The 17,286-nt window shown below is 42.5% G+C and overlaps 1 protein-coding gene across 1 annotated transcript in view; it reads left to right on the top strand.

Annotated features, from left to right (window-relative positions):
• Positions 1-15,097, top strand: part of GLRX3 (glutaredoxin 3) — a 539,364-nt gene extending 524,267 nt beyond the window's left edge. Inside the window, exon 11 of the mRNA XM_069611446.1 lies at positions 14,748-15,097. Coding sequence (XP_069467547.1) covers positions 14,748-14,798 — 51 coding nt within the window. The 3' untranslated portion in view covers positions 14,799-15,097. The remainder of the gene's footprint in view (positions 1-14,747) is intronic.
• Positions 15,098-17,286: the final 2,189 nt, after the last annotated feature.

The raw sequence follows: 17,286 nt of genomic DNA, 5'->3' as shown, positions 1-17,286 counted from the left end.
TTATTTTATGACTAGTGCCTTGTCTGTGCCACCTACATCACTTATCATGCACTCTTCCACAATCATAACCTTTCCCTGTCTCTCACACCACACCCCCTCTTTCTGTAAGTGTGCATTCTTTCTTCTCTAACTTTCCTTCTGCTCCTTGTTACCACCTTCACCCACAGACAAATGCCTGATTCTGTACTGGCGGTGCCATAATACACCTTTTCTGTGGACAAGCTTTTATTTATTTTATTGTTAATTTATAACACGCTTAATACCAGCGAGTGGTTTCTAAGCGCAGGATCCGGATTCAAACCGGTGTTGCGCTTCGTTGTCTTGCTTCCAAGACACGAGCTTTCTTTCCTTCCCAGCTTTGGCACAGTAAGGATCAGGCTGGTGATGACGGGTGCAGTATAAGCACTCCATAGCAAAACTGCTATTTATGCACAGATCAAATTGTTACTGTATATAAGTCAGACATTGTCAATGGTGGTTTTAAATTACCCTATTAATATTATCTGCATTTGTAGGGAGTGCTAGTGGAATTTCAATGTGATGCAACTGCACATGAAAACATTTTTATTAGAAGTTGCTTACCTGCATTATTGTACTTGATTATTGATATCCCTTCTTACTCTACTATTTTCGTCATTTTTACTCAATAGGTTCCTCGTCGCTCAATTGACAGGAATATTTTATGAGTGTATATTTGAGTCACATGTTGCTCCATTAATACCGTTAACAATCCTACATACTGTGATGCCACATAGCAGTCAAACTGTATTACAATTCGATGAATCCAAATCTAGTACATGTGGGTATTTTGTGAAGTAAGACAGTCTGCAAGAGTAAGGTCATCCTACGAGTCTGCCACAAGGTGTTATTGCTCTGTAAACATCCTATTTACCGTCATGCAGTGCTCTGCTGCTTTCTTCATTGGTGGGGGTGGGGGGGTGCCACATGAATACCATACATATACATATAAACTTATTGTCTTAAAAAAATGTACCTCCAGTAGGTGTTTTATGGCCAAAATAACTGGATAAATGACTACAAATGGATAATATCACACAATACAAAAAATATGATGCATATATACAATTACTGCTGTAGGGCAAAATACCTATCAAACCTCTGGAAAAACAAAGGTTTGGATTAGTATTTGCACTACTGGTTCACAGAGAATAAATAAACTTCAGATGCCCATCCCTAAGATGTATGGGGCCTTGTGCCCAAATGTTCAGCATAGTTTCACATAGTTTGTGATGCTGGAAAAAATGAAGGTAGGGTCTCTGGGGTCCAGTGAACAGTTCTGATGGTTATAGGACAAGTTAATCTGACTAACGAACATGTTCCGAACCTTCGCAGTACTTGTGTGAGCAAGCAATGGCCAAGCCAAAGTGTTAGAAAAGTTTTATAAAAGATCAAATATTTAAAGGGAGTTAGGGGAGCAGGTAAGTATCTCTATAACTCACCCCCCGTACTCCGCTCTTCGTGAGACATGGCGGGTTGGTTGAAGGTCCCAGGTTGCTTTTCCCGCTCTCAGCCTCAACCGTTGATGCCCAGGGTTGCAGGTTCGAGCAGATCTCCAGTCAGTGTCTGATGCTGGTGCAAGCACTCTCAGTGGAAGAATGCTGCAAAACGTGATGCAGGGCCCCTCTCAGGACAGGAATGGATGCAGATAAGCAATTTCGGCCACCTATCCACTGTGACACAAATGGGCTCTCTTGTCCCGGTCAGACTTTCACTCCTATCCTTGATACTTGAACCACAAAGGTTCGCAGAGGTAAGTCTTATAGGACAAGCTGAGGATCCCCCAAGTTCCAGGCCTCAACTTGGAACGGCGATGTCTGAAGCATGGTAGCCCGAACTCAGAGCTGGTCAGCCACAGGGCTGTCCTGGAGAACTTCCAAAGGCTCTTCTATGGAGGACTTCGAGCTGACGTCGAGAATGGAGGTTACCTCCACTCCAAGGGTTGCTGCTCCTTCATAGGACTGCTGGAGATCTTCCACATGACAGGGCTCTACCAGGGCAGCAGCAGAAGTTGGTGGCCAAGCCTTCTTCCGATGGGTCCCTGGCCTCCTTGCGAGTCTTGTAGCTGGGCAGGAGTCTTGGCTCCTTCAGTTTCTTCCAGAAACTCTCCAGAGTGGGTGTCCTCTTATAATAGCAGCAGCTAACACTAGCCAATAAAAGATCTGCCCCCCCCCCCCCCCCCCCAAGCAGTGGTCCAGTCAGGACCACTGCGGCAAAACTCATTCCACCCAGACACACTGGCACCAGTATGTGGATTGGGACCAGACAGTCCCAGCCCACTTCCTGGCAGCAAACATACATATTCCTCCACAAGCCTTTGCTTTCCTGGGCATTGGAAGTCCATATTAGGATTTTCCTGGCCTCACATGCCAGGAAGAAGGCTAAAAGACAAGTTGGCCTAAGGACCTGCGAAAAATCTCATGGCATGACCTTGTTTTACCAGTTAGCCACAGCTGGTAGCTAAACGCGGTAAGGCTTAAACGAAATGCAACAAAAAATGGTAACAAGTCACTGCTGCCACCAGCTTGCCAATTAGCACACCTAGAGTATACAAAGATCCTCTGGGTGTTAGTCTAGGGCAAAACAAAAAGTGTACCCCATTGTACTGCATTGTAAAATGAGCTGTACAATGATAAAAGGTTACCACAAGTGATAAAAGTAGTAACAAAGTAACAAGACTAAGGGAAACAATGTTTCCTAGTACTGACGGTCTGAAGGACATATCTTCCATATAGCTTATCTGTGTCATAATTGTGTTTAGAAAATGTTCCCTGTAGCATAGTTGAATTTAGAAGTGTACCTATTAGCGTGCCTTGGTTGAATTCAGAAGCGTCCCTAATATCATCACTGTGCAAAGTTGAATTTAGAAGTGTGCCTAATAGCCTGCCTTGGTTGAATTTAGAAGATGGAAGAGGTGAAGTAAGTGGATGGAACGCGCAAAGTGTGTGGATGGAACGCGCAAAGTGATGTAAACTGGGTGAAGTGGGTGGAACGGATCAAGTAGATGAATGAACAGGTGTGTTTGGAACGGGTGAAGTGGATGGAACCAGTTTAAGTGGATGGAACGTGTGAAGATGACGTATGTGGATGATGCGTGGAGAAAGGATAACGTGGGTAGAACGAACGAAAGGAGCAGTGCATAAAATGGTTGCAGTGCATGGAACGGATTGGAGTGCATGGGACAGATTGGAATGCACAGAATGGCATGACGTACATGGAATGGTTTAGAGGACATGGAACGTCCAAAAGAGCATTGAAAGGAACGGTCTGAGTGCTTGAAACAGTCGGAGTACATGGAACGGATGGAGTACATGGAACTATTTGGAGTGGGCTTGATCTCAAGCACCTAAAGTAAACCACCATAGTCCCATCTCCATGCTTCCTCTCTTCTTTACACCACCACTCAAATGGAACACAGCGATACTCTGACACCATTCGGTATAGCTGTTCTCATATCATCATCTGCCTCATGCTCCCCATCACTCTAACTAAACACTGCTGGTTACACACCCTCCAGCCTAAGCGTTCTCCTCAGGCCTAACGCAGCCAGAATCGATCTGGACTACAACCTGCCAGAACGAACACATACTGCTGATCTCCCAGCCACCACACCTACCGCTAAGAAGCAGCTATCACATGAATGCCGCACCAGCTGCACACATATCCGGTGCTCACACGCACCTTTGACTCTCTCTCCTCTCTGCTGACTTGAACTTCGGTTCCCGAGGGTGTTCAACCTACCAGCACCTTGAGACTATACCAATGGTACATAAGACGCTATATAAATGCAAAGTAACATAACATGTCAATTTCCCCATAACAGATGAGCAAAAGCTAATGTAGTGAAGCTGAGGGTTTCACTGGACTGTACAAAGAACAGGTCAGATACAAAAATAAAAGCAAACAGTTTGGGGTCCATAGAATTAGAAGGAAAGGTGCAGTAAAAAGAAATGTTTCTTAACAAAGACGGTTTACACTTGGGAGTGATCCCAAATGCAGGTCTGGGTGCCCAAGGTGCCGTTTAACTTGGTAAATATTTCCAAAATGCATGGAATGAGAGTTGAATCATTTAACGTGAGTACTACGTTTTTGGTATTTTGTCAATTGTTTCAGTGCTATGTCAGACTAGTTTACACCGCCATATAAATGTACACACGCAGCTAGCTTCCTGCATGTCCTGCGTCTACGGATTCAGAGCAATCAGCTATTCAAATTTTATGCTGCAAATGTATTTCACTAAGTCCTCACGGCCATGATGATGGTACATTAATGTATTTCCAAGAATGTTAATTAACAAGAATACTGTGCCATGGTTGTTTGCCTTAGAAATAGGTGTGGAGCTATGTAAAAATCAATGTATATTGGCAATAGGACTTAGTGGTGTGCTGCAGGTCATTGGGGCGAAGCCAAACTTGCACAATAACAGATTTTTGAAAAAACAAAAATAAGCTCAAAGAAATGATAATCTCTTAGCAATGTCAATTAGGAGAAGTAGAAAATGAGGCACTTTCACTTGCACAGTACTGCATACAGAAACATTAAAGGCATACTCTAGTAAAAATTTTTATTGTCCCTATGGGTCGGCCATGTTTTTTTAAGGCTAAGTGGCTCGATTTTAGAAAACTTTCCTATGGACCTTACCCGAGTTTTCGTCCATTAAACGCACGCGAAAACAAGCACCTGGGAGCCGCCATTTTCTGATAATCCTATCTTTTCCCCGATCGCCCTGGCTCACCTGCTTTTGCGGCACTAAATCAAGTCCCCCGCCCCTGAGCCTAACATTATCAAAACATTCACATTCCCCGCCTCTCCCCGTGACGTTACTGTGCTGCGTAGGCAAACGCGCCCAGTCGTCTTCTGCACGACTCCACACAGAACCCGGATACCAACACAGATCAACTCGCAACACAGCGCGCCACAATTCGGAATATGAAACTGTACTTTACAATGAAACAGCAACACGGTACATTTGGTAAAGTACATTTATTTGGCATCAAATGTTTAGAGAATATTCATATGAACTCCGGAAGACATTTATTTTCTTTTATCTGTATCCGCGATAACTGTTCCGTTTCATCTTGGGTCACGCGCTGTTCCATTATGGCACACAGGGTGTTCATTTTCGTAAAAAGAATCACTTTGGAAGCACGGTGAACCGCAAGGCTGTTCCATCAACTAGGCACTAGTCCACCCTAAAGTTTGTTATGTTGCTTCTAGCCACTAGTACAGCGTAAGGAAGGGCATGTGGGCCCTTGGCGATCGTCCCATAATATGGTGATCGTGCTCCAGTTGTTGACACGAAGCTGCAGGTGTCTGCTGAAGAATCCGTCCGCCGGTGTCTCAAACAGGTGGCAGTTGCAGAACGGGATCAAATACCTGTTAAGAAAACAAATAAATGATAATTAGTCTCACTAGTCGAACTTCATTAATATTACTCATTTCATTCATTACGGCCGATCAGAAACTATTTGCTTGCAAGGGTAGTTCAATGGAGTATGTTCTTCTCTAACATAAATGCGAAAAGTAACGAGATAAATCTAGGGCAACACACAATGATAAATGACACTCTACATGCATGAGGAATGATATGATATGGCATTTGTAACGCGCGTATACTCAAGTGTTTCTAGGCGTGACGAGGCAGGTGGGGAACAAGGGCAGACAGACAAAGATCCTACTAGGCCAGGTGTTTTTTTCTGATCGCGCATGGGGATGGGCTGTACAAGGATAGTTGAATACAAATTAAATAATAGGGCCAGCTGGTGGCAAGTGCAAGGTAAATGCCGGGACAAGGGGCTGAAGGATACAGAGACAGTCCCGTAGTGCAGGGAAAAGTGGCTGGGCCAAGGAGCGAGATCGGTGACACCAGTGAACCTGCATGCCCATGTGCCCACTACGAACAGTTTTAACATCTTTTATAGTCATCATTCATTCATTTATTCATGCATCCATTCACTAAATCTTCATTCCGGTATAAAAGCGTGTAAAGATTTACTTACATTATATTTGAAATTTCCATTGTGTCTCTTCGTAATGCAGTCTGTAAAACGGACCATGCTCTTGACAATGATTTTTCGTATACTGACCTAAAACTGAAACTCGGTCTAGTTTCTGAATTTTCTGCCTTATCGTCTCTTACGTTATTGCGCACTCCCTTCAAATGTAGTTCTTTCTGCATGGTCCCTGTCTCAAGGTCAAAAAACAATAGACCCTTATACTTCCAGTGCGACTTGTGGGCCTCATCTGTGCACTGTCCTTCGCATTCTTTATTTGCAACATCACATAGTATAGGCATCTGTGAGAACTTGAAGTTTAGTATCCGTCTATGTAGTGCGCCTCAATGTGCAAATGCGAACTGGCTTCTCTCCCAAATGCCACAGCCTGCTTGGCTGGCGCGTTCTAAGTGCCCCAATTTTGTCCCCGTTCTCTGCGAGCTTTGCAGCCTAAATTGAAACATTTAATTTTTTGTGGAAGGTCAGGGAAAGTATAAAGTACCACAGGAGTTGAGTTAAAAGTGAGATTTATTGTTTGTTTGTTTTTATTTTTTGCAATACCCAAGCCTCCCCTCCGTTAACAGTGCACAGCATTTACATTTACATGAGATGGGACATGAGAAAAATATATACATACACATATGTGAGGTGAATAGAGAGAATTCAAAGATGACACCCAGCTTCTTCGCCACCCATGATGGTGAAGTTGGGGGTTAGGTTTACTGGTACACTGTACAATAACCTTTATTTACAAAAATACAATCCTATTGCAATTATTTAAACCGCGATTTGTACTTTACAATCAGCTGTGCATCGGGTGGGCATGGCACAGTCGCAATGTTTGGTGGCAATGGATCACTGCTCTGTACAGAAACGTCCAAAATTCCATATCTGTGCTTCTCGAACACAGCAACAATAAGGCCTTTCACAAAGTCGAACTGCATTTCATCATAGACTGGTTTGATCACCCATTGCTTACTTCGTTTTGAAAACACCTTGGTGTAGCGAGGCATCCTTACTTTGCCCCTAGTCCTAGATTGTTCACGTCCGACATTGCTGTTATGGGCCAAGACGGCTAGTAGAGTGCGATGTTTCATGCCCCGAAAGCTAAAATGCAAGCGCTTTGGCCTGTACTTTAGGCACATATTGTGGAACACCTCCAAATCTCCTGTGTGACAGAATTCTGTCAGTCCTCTCAAATCTCTTGATAGTTTTGTCGAAAACAATCTTCTCAATGGCTTTGTGTGTCGGTGATGATGGAATCAACCACTTCTTCTTCCGTGCCTCCTCTGGGGACAAAGGGCCATGTTCACATTGGTGGAAATGTTCATTTGCTGTCCTGCGGTGAACGTTGGTACAGTGGTGCATCAGTGACCGCCATTTTTCAAGTAGTATTTCCACTGACCCCTCGCAAGTTTTTGAGCTCCACCAAAGATGGTTGGTGATAGAATGTGACCACTGCAAAATACTTTCAAAACCTTTTTTTTTCCTGCAGCCGAGATTTTCTTATTGATTGATTTAGCAAGATGCCATACGTCAAATTGATGTTTAATATGTGGGAACTGCTCTCTCATTGTCTTGGCAATTGAAACGTGTCTATCCGTGGCTATGAGCTCGATGTCCATCCCCCTCGATTGTAGATGTTCCACTGATTTTATAAATCCTAGTTTCTCCATGGCCACTGAGGATGTACATTGTGTTACCTGCACGACCTCCAAACTCACAATTTTCTTACTATCCATGTCCTGAAAGTGGTAGGTGCAGTACTTGGCAGAAAACCCAGGGCTATCGCACTGTCCATCGCCGGCTAGCCTGAATCGTTTGCCTTCGAATGTACTTGCTAGAGACAATTGTTCAATTCTCCAAGCATCACTAATGGCCGGAAACAGATAATCACGTTGGTATGTGTAGTACAGCGCACTAGAAATGAAATGGAGTCCCACAAACTGAAAGAAAGCCTCTAACTTTCTAAAACTGGAGCCACTAAAAAGTGATGCAGCTGCACACAGTAGATTGCCTGCTGGCAGTTTCCCCAGCATCGGTTGTGCAGACCAGGAGAACCTATGATTTAATCTACAGGCGGCTTTTATTTTGACGTTAGTGCCTTTCATTGTACGAGTCACATTAATCAATGGCTTCCCACATACTTTCCCTCTAACGGAATGCACACATTTCAGCATACTTATAATTTCCATCAAGCAACTGTCGAATACAATGTATTTGCTCTCTTTCATTAGACTGTCATCCTGCGTCAACGTTGTTTCAGCTTTTGACGCTGTGGAGATGTCAACACATTGGAAAGTAATATCGCTGCTATCAAGTATTGTTGCGTCTATGGATGCTGCGGCTGGTTCATTCTCTCTCATTTCGACATCTGCTAATTCAACATTGATGGGAGAACACAATGTCGACATGTTTTTTGGTGGCAATTTTTTGGCTGGTGTAGATTGTGTAAATTGATCTGCAACTACTTCAGAGCTATCTCCAATACATTAAATAACATCTTCTTGTAGTGGTCCGGTCGCACAGTAGCTATGGTCCAATGCAACTTTGCTGTAGTCTCCAAACAGAGCTAATTCATGTTCTGGCCATTGGACATGAGCATCTCGAGCCTGAACACGCCTCGCCTCAATTAATAGTTCCTCCATAGTGTACATGGTCTGGCAAGCCACATCTCTCATTCGCTTCAATGTCTGTGTGTGTATAGTTCTGATGCCCACGGGTAACTGGAGGAGAGATTGGAAAAGGGATGTTCAGTTTAAACACAAGATGGAGTGTAGTAGAATTGACTAGAAAAAAACATAAAATAGTCCCCACCACAAAATAAATTTTAAAGTTATTAACTGTTTGTAACCTTTTTTTGTTTTTTTTTCTTTGCAACTTTTTTGACTCGACCTTCAACATCTGCACGCTGTAGCTCCGATTCGTTTCCGCATGTCCTCCCTTCCTCTTGCGCTGCAACGAGTAGATTTTCTGTATCCGCATAGACAGCAAGGAATGAGGCTCCATCGTCTCCCTGAAACATAGTACTTTCATTACTATGTATCAAAATATTGTTAGCATACACACGTGAGGACGAACACACAGGTACATCTCAATAGCCAAATACGATTTAAACATTGTGTGCAACAATCAAACAACAAGTATTCGACCAGTGATGATCTATTTCGATGGAACTGTCAGTATCCATACCTCCGGCTCTGCATGGACAGCCATGAATGGTTGTATTGGAGAGGAGGCACCCGCATCTCCCTGAAACACAATACTTGCATTAATATGCTTTTCAATATTGGAAACATAACACACACTTGGGGTCGACGGCACAGGTACATATAAAGAGATAACTGCAAATGATGAATTGTCCAAAAGAATCAAGGAAAATCCAAATATGATCACATTTCATCGACTTATTTCAACGATTCCTTTACATCTGCATCATCTAAATGAGATGTTGTGATTGGGGTGGAAGCTCCGTCGTCTCCCTGAAACACAGTACTTGGATTAGTATGGTTTTCAATATTGGAAACATAACACACACTTGGGGTCGAACGCACAGGTACATATAAAGAGATAACCGCGAAAGATGCATTGTCCAAAAGAATCAAGGAAAATCCAAATATGATCACATTTCATCAACTTATTTCAACGATTCCTTTACATCTGCATCATCTAAATGAGATGTTGTGATTGGGGTGGAAGCTCTGTCGTCTCCCTGAAACACAGCACTTGCGTTTATTGGGAAGAAAGTATAGCAAATGGAATCACGTTATATGATCACGCATGATGGAGCTGTCAGTATCCATACCTCGTGCTGCTGAAGAATATCTATGGATGTTGCAAATGTAGTGCGCACTTCCGAAAGCTGTTGCGCCGATTCGTATACTTGAATGGCAGGCTCTGCATCAAGTGTAGGGGTTGACGCTCCATCGACTGCCTGAAACATAGTACTTGCATTAGTGAGGATTACAATTGTGAAAACATAACATACACCTGGGGTCGTCAGCACAGGTACATATCAACGGCTAACCACGAATGAAACATTGTGTAGAACAATCAAACAACAAGAATTCCAGCTCTGATGATGATGCTCGATGGAGCTGTCAGTATCCATACCTCCTGATGGTGAAAAACATCTAGAAATGTTGTAGATGTGGCGGACGCTTCAGCATCTCCCTGAAAGACAGTACTTGCATTAGTATGGATAACACTAATTCGAACTGAAAACAATCACCAGTGGCGATAACTAAGGTGTATATCAATTGGAAAGCAGTAACCAAACATTCGGTAAAATAATTACACGATAGAATAAAACTATTACTTGACATGCATAAAACAAGTATGTAGCGGATTAGCCTAATAAGATTACCTGATACGCGCTAGAAGTGGTTGATAACTGCGACCACGTCAAGGATGTAGAATGTTCTTGCTTCAGATTCAAGGGATAGTCAAGAAGTTGTAAAGGTCAATTAATGATTGATAATGAAATGCCAATATTGAAAATAGCCATGTAAGCCGACAGAATACTTGAAAAATGCTCAATACAGCACAGTTCCCTGTCCCCATATATATATACATTGCGTTTGTGGGTTATGAAATCGAAAAAGAATATATTGATAAATGTCATTATTCAAAAAACTATACACTCATATCAATATCGAAATTATTACAAGGGATAGAACACCTACAATATCAATTAATCCATTCGGCTACACACTACCGCAAGGCCTAAAGCTAAATCCGGACACTTGACTCACCGGTGGCGGAATGTGGACGAATAGAGTGGGAATAGCGTTTTCGAGCAATTTCCGTGTAGTTCGCCGTTTATTCTTCTTTGTTACCCAAGAAGTTGTGTACATTTCCAAGGAAAAGTGCCGGCTGCAGATGCGGTATCGATCGCCCCTCTTGTCCTCTAAGACTTGTTGAACTCTACTTTCCAGCTCATCCAGTGGATATCCGCAATGTCTGACCCATTCTCTTATTCGATCGACAGTTTTCGGGAATACATGCATTGTAGTTCCTTCAGATTTCGCATTGGTCTTCGAAGGGCAACCGCTAATCGAACAGGCAGGCATTGTTGATAAATCTGAAAAGTAAATATCGACATTATTATACAATCTTCAAGAATAAAGATTTGATACAAAAGTAAATGAATCATACAATGATCAGTGCAAGGTTTGTTTGGGTCGCAGGAACTGTACCAGTTCATTATGTGCAGCTTAGTATTTGCATAAATTGCAGAAATGTATAAATGATGTGACTAAAATCTGAACATGTGACTCATCCCTTGGATGTTCTGTATTGCACGAGAAGGAAACATGCTTACATCATAGACTGGATCCCCGAAGGATGCAATTCGATGACAATAGACACAGATGAAAATAAATAGATCTATTGATAGCATAGCAATGGAAACTCTAGTCAATAGCAATGAGACCAATGAACATAGCACTATTGTGTACTCTACTCGCAAATAGATAGAAATTTAAAAATCTGCGAAATATGACTAGGATACATGGCCTTACCTTGACCAACAAACAGTCGGATTCAGCAAGCAGAGCAGTATGTTGCAGGAGAATAGGTGGGTGGCCACAGGTAGCACACTGATGGGTTTGCTCTAAGCGGTCACAGAAGTTCACGGATAGCACGACGACGACCAGATTAGCGTAGATCTCGGTGGTTGCCAGGTAACACGTTCAGGAGTTGACTTGCAAAGCACAAAGATGTTCTCATGAGACATATCAAGTGATTTATAAAGTATTTGGAACAGGGGTGTGTTTGTGAATGAATGACGTATGTATGTCGTGGTCTTAGGGGGGCGGCCAACTTCAAGGGGAGGCCTGGCTGGAGACACGGGGTCTGAGGAGGCCATGTGACCGATGGCCCTTTGGCGTGGGACACCTTTTGAAGTGTACATGTTGTTTGGTACCTTGGCCTTTCGCGCCCCGGACAGCACCCCCCATGCCAGCGAGCATCCACCGGCGCGAACCGCCTTTGATACAGGGGGGTGGGATGGATGGGCCTGGGACGTGCAGATAAGGCACAGGAAGACTGCTGAATGGAGACACACTTATGTGGATTGCAGGGGGGCGGCCTGCTTCAAGGGGAGGCCTGGCTGGAGACACGGGGTCTGAGGAGGCCATGTGACCGATGGCCCCTTGGCGTGGGACACCTTTTGAAGTGTACATGTTGTTTGGCACCTTGGCCTTTCGTGCCCGGGACAGCACCCCCCATGCCAGCGAGCATCCACCGGCGCAAACCGCCTTTATATCAATATACAGTATATCGCCTTTATATGAATGATAGTATATCGTTGCTTATCAACAACAAATGCCACATACCGCAGATTCTTGTGAGCACAGACCCACACTTCAACCAGTGTATTATAGTGGCCCAAGACCCGAAGGTCTGTATAATCCAATGGTAATTGATAGTATAGATATATGTGATTCATTTAAAAAATCGAGACAAACGTTGTTAAAATAAATGTGGTGTTTTATTTTGTATCTTATTTTCATGACACAAAAATACAAGACTTTAAAGATTATACAGGTCAGTTTGCAGCACAGCGAGAGAAAATCCCCTGTACTGACCGCTTTCGCTCGGGAACGTTTCTCTAATGGCACGAACGGCACAGGCGGGTATCACTCTTCGAACGCGGTGTCCAAGCCTCCCGTGAAGCCACCATGTATAGGAACGATAGGCCACCAGCCTGTACCACCTGTGAAAAGGAATGAAACAAACTGTTTTTAAATGACCCAGACAAGTTACAATGATATGTAGATGTAATTTTGGATATAGTAGAAGAACATGAAATAGGAGTGGCATGACAAGCAGAGTATACTTACTCGTTACTCGGATTACGAGGACGAACAGTTGCTCGAAGTTCGTGCATAAGCACCATCAAGATTCTCAACACGGCCCGTGTGAGGCAGGCTGCCCTGAAGTCTGGCAGCTCGGTGATGCATTGCGGTCGTGGCTCGCCTTCCGAAATGTAGGCCAGGCATCCCGAGTTTTCTCGGCAGCAGCAGTTCTCGTCCTCGGTTGGCATTAGCTCACACCGATTGCATGTGCACCAGGTGGAGACGCCGTCCATGCGACTAGGCCCAGGCTCTTCATCTGTTGAATCGTCCTCCCAACTGCCGTCCGAATCCCCATCGTTTTCACGTGCTTCCCTTTCCAGTAGTTCCTCCTCGGCATACTCAGGCTCGTACATGTAGGGCATTATTGTAGCCATTGTGTGGTAAACAGAGTAAAATAATTTACCGAGATGGTACAGGTGTTCACACGGGCTACAAGCGGCGAAGGTAGCTGACCAGAGCACTGAAACAAGTCACGGAATACTCAAAGTAACACAGAGATAGGAATGGAATCGAAAATCTGCTGCTGTGTGTTGTGAAACGGTCTGTTTATACTTATTGAGGAAAGAGGCGTCCTGCCATTTCCATGGCGACACGTCATTAGCTGAAGCGCAGCGAATGTTGACACGAGACGTGCTTTGGCGTTGGGAAATGGGCGGTACGAGTCTGCTGATGACAGGCTCAGGGGCGGGGGAATTGATTTAGTGCTGCAAAAGCAGGTGAGCCAGGGCGATCGGGGAAAAGATAGGATTATCAGAAAATGGCGGCTCCTAGGTGCTTGTTTTCGCGTGCGTTTAATGGACGAAAACTCGGGTAAGGTCCATAGGAAAGTTTTCTAAAATCGAGCCACTTAGCCTTAAAAAAACATAGCCGACCCATAGGGACAATAAACATTTTTACTAGAGTATGCCTTTAATTCTCACACATTTTGCAAGAATAGAGATGTCTTTACAAGCAAAACTGGACAAGAACAGATCTCCTTCATCCCAGGACAAACTCAAGAATGAGCACACAGAAAAGCAAAATATGTGCATGGTTGCGTCAAACCAGAGGAGGCAAAGTGCATTCAGCAATTTGGACTTTAGAAAAAAGCAGAAAGCCAAAATGATAGAATGTAACATTTATATATCCAATATGTTTGAAATATTTGTCTTTCCATGTCAACATAGTTTCTTGTATTATGCATCCACCCTGATTTTAGTAGTCACTCTTATTTCTCTGGCGGTCCAAAGGGGGAGGCGGGGGGGGGGGGAGATATGATATTAACACAGGACCTTCAGCACGTCTTGACGCCAGTTATCAGTTACCAAGGTCTCACATTTTATTATGTATGCCCCTCTGCGTTACTCTTGTGAAATAGCTCATTGCTCAGATTTAAGATGTTGCATTTCTGTCTGTGACTCTAGAATATGTGCAAATGGTTGCCGGGACAGGTCAGAGACCTGGCCCTGTTCAGTGATTTGGCAAGACCATATTCTTGATTTAAAAAAAAAAAGAATGAATTTCTAAAACTTCAATCGGTCAGTCTGCTGCTAGACTGATTTTTAAAGGTGTTTTAACTTATTTATGACGTTTTGTTTCATTTGAGTTTACAAGAATTTCATCCTTGTTGGATTCCATCTTTACAACATGTATAAACACCCTTTCTGGAAAAAACATATTTTTTATTATAAATAGACACCCTCATCAAACAGTGCATGTCATTCTAAATCTATCAGACTTCTCAGTAAACACCATGCACGTATACATAGAAACGGTCACACACAACCCAACCCTTCACTCAGTGGCATTTTTGTCTGTAATACAATTGCCTGTCTGTCAACACATATTTTATGCTGTATTTTTCCACTGAACTGCATGTCCTACTTTGTTTTTATAGGAATTGAAAGAAAGTGGAGAATTGCTTCCGGTTCTGAAAGGAGAAAATTAATCTCAGTTGACGAGAATCCTGAAAATGGAACCTGAAGTGACCGCTGCTGAAATTGTTAAATAAATAAAATCTCATTGTAACTGGTTTAGGAATAAGGAGTCTTTTGATCTTATGCCACAAGATGGTTAAACTCATGCATGTCAATTATCTGTGATGAATTCGACCTGTCATAAAAATGACTAATTTAATTCTTTGAAAGGTCACTTAAAATACATCTGGCACAGCAATTTTCATTGGTGTTATTAAAATGCTCACATAATTTAACTTAAGGGAAAAAATAAAGATCTTACTACTTTTTACTTCCGTTTCAGCATTATTTTAAGATTTTAGTCTGTGCTGCATGTAGGCATATGGTCTAAAATGTCTCATGTGCCTTTCAGTAAAGGCCTTATCAGACATGTTTTCTGTTTTTTTATTTATTTTAATTTTTTTTTACACATTTGTGTAAATTGTTTTTAAAGTTTTTAAATGGTGTCTTTTTGAAGTATGGTAATATAGCTTGTACCAGTACCTGCAATTTCAAAATGTATTTCAATTAGTATCCTATAAACGCACTGTGGTAAAGAGGGCAGATTTAATGGTGCTTGTTAGGACAGTTTTTCTAAAGTCCAACTAAGGGCTTAAAACCATACATCTAAGGCAGTGCATAAGACTAACTCTTAGTAGAAGGCTGTAGCATGGAGAGAGCAGCGAGAGAGCAGCGAGAGAGCAGCGAGAGAGAGAGAGAGATTATTTAATACAAATAAACTAAGATAATTCTTTGTTAAGTAAGTACTATAACATCATATAAACATCATATAAACACAATCATGAAAACCAACTCAATACCTATGGTATACACACCAAGGCATAAACTTAGGAGCAAGAAGCAAGTCGAGTTGAGTGAAACCTAAGATTATACATTCAGGATAGTGGTATACTATTCTTGGGGAAGATATATTTTTATAATAGAATCAGTATTTCAAGGGTAGTGTTACCTATCAGTCATGCAGTGACACGGAGTTATAAAATCACATAATATACCAACCCTATTAAAAGTATACACCTTGCAACATTACTTTTTAAACAATTGATGTACTTTCTGGAGCGGCCTCAAGCTACTCAATGAAAAGTGTGACCACTCAACTATTTATGAATGCACTAAGCAAATCGGGAATGCAAAACCCTATTATACTTTAAGAAAGATGCAATGTATTTCAGGATAAGCAATTGACCTATTGGCACATAACTATATTTGATCTAATAGCTAGTTATACCCAGTATACTTTTAAGAAGTGTATAATACAGTTTCTTAGGTAAGTAAGAACTTTATGAAACTATTTTGGGAAAGCACCAAAGCAATTCAGGTAAGCTCAACCCAGGGTTAAACATTTAGATGAGCAGCAGCTTACGAAGGTGAGTAAGACCTATATACTTTTCGAAGGCGCCTCCAGCTACTTAACGGTAGGTATACATCCTAAGACTGTTTTAGATCTGTATAAAATGGACCATGGGAAGCAAATCCCACTGTTACACTTTAAGAATGACACAATGTTATTCAAGGCAGGTAAACCCTATTGGTAAGCTTTTACACATTCATTTAAGCAATGATAAACCAGTGCCAACACGTACTACTTTTTAGAAGAGGGGAAACACCATTCAAAGAGGGGCAGAATGCAAGCACAAACTTTGACACTTAGTAACTTCTTCTTTTAAAGAGCTAAAGTTACCACACTGACATCTTAAGCAAGTAAGTACTTTTGCACTTGTTATACGTTCAAGCCAGAATACTTTTCTTATCTAGTCTTTCCCTAGTCTATTGTATGAGCTGTCTGAGGCAGAAGTGAAAGGGGCCCCTAGGGGTCCCTTACGTCTATGGAAACAAGGCGAGTCACCACACACGATAGATACGCCAGACACAAGGTTGTATTCCAAAAGCTAAGGTTTATTGAAAAGCAAATAGTCTGTTGGCCAACTCGGTCTCGCGCCCCGCGACGTGTATCTCTAGACCTCGAGGGATGCACGAGGGTGAATTACGTACATCAGTTACATATATACAAAATGCATATCATACAATCAGCTATGACATGTTTTACACCCCCCTTTATTGGGTTTCTTTGAACTCGGTGTGATGATGGAACTTTCGACTATTATGACACCTTCAAATATCTATTCTAGTAACAATAAGCAATTTGCAAGTGCGGAGGCATCTTTCAGTTGTTGAACAGAACACAGTGCTTCTGTTCTTGGAAGCGAGCTACATACGGGGGAAGAGTCGCATTCCAGACCTTGCTATCTATGAGGTGCTATTCGTGTCCTTGGAGCCGACACGTTCTACAGGGCTCAGTAAAGGGGGGCCGTAAGAGAGCACAATTCAAGCCTTTAGCTGCTTTATTCTAACATATTCTACCATATAACGAGACTGGCTGGCAGCTGTGAAATGATTAAATGCCCTCCAGCTCTGCTTCAAGGCTACATTCGGGAGGGAGCCGGGCATTCCTTCCTGGCG

The sequence above is a fragment of the Ambystoma mexicanum genome, chromosome 8 (assembly GCF_040938575.1).
Source record: "Ambystoma mexicanum isolate Mex_15411 chromosome 8, UKY_AmexF1_1, whole genome shotgun sequence".
NCBI lineage: Eukaryota > Metazoa > Chordata > Amphibia > Caudata > Ambystomatidae > Ambystoma > Ambystoma mexicanum.
This window is presented reverse-complemented; position numbering and strand designations above follow the sequence as displayed.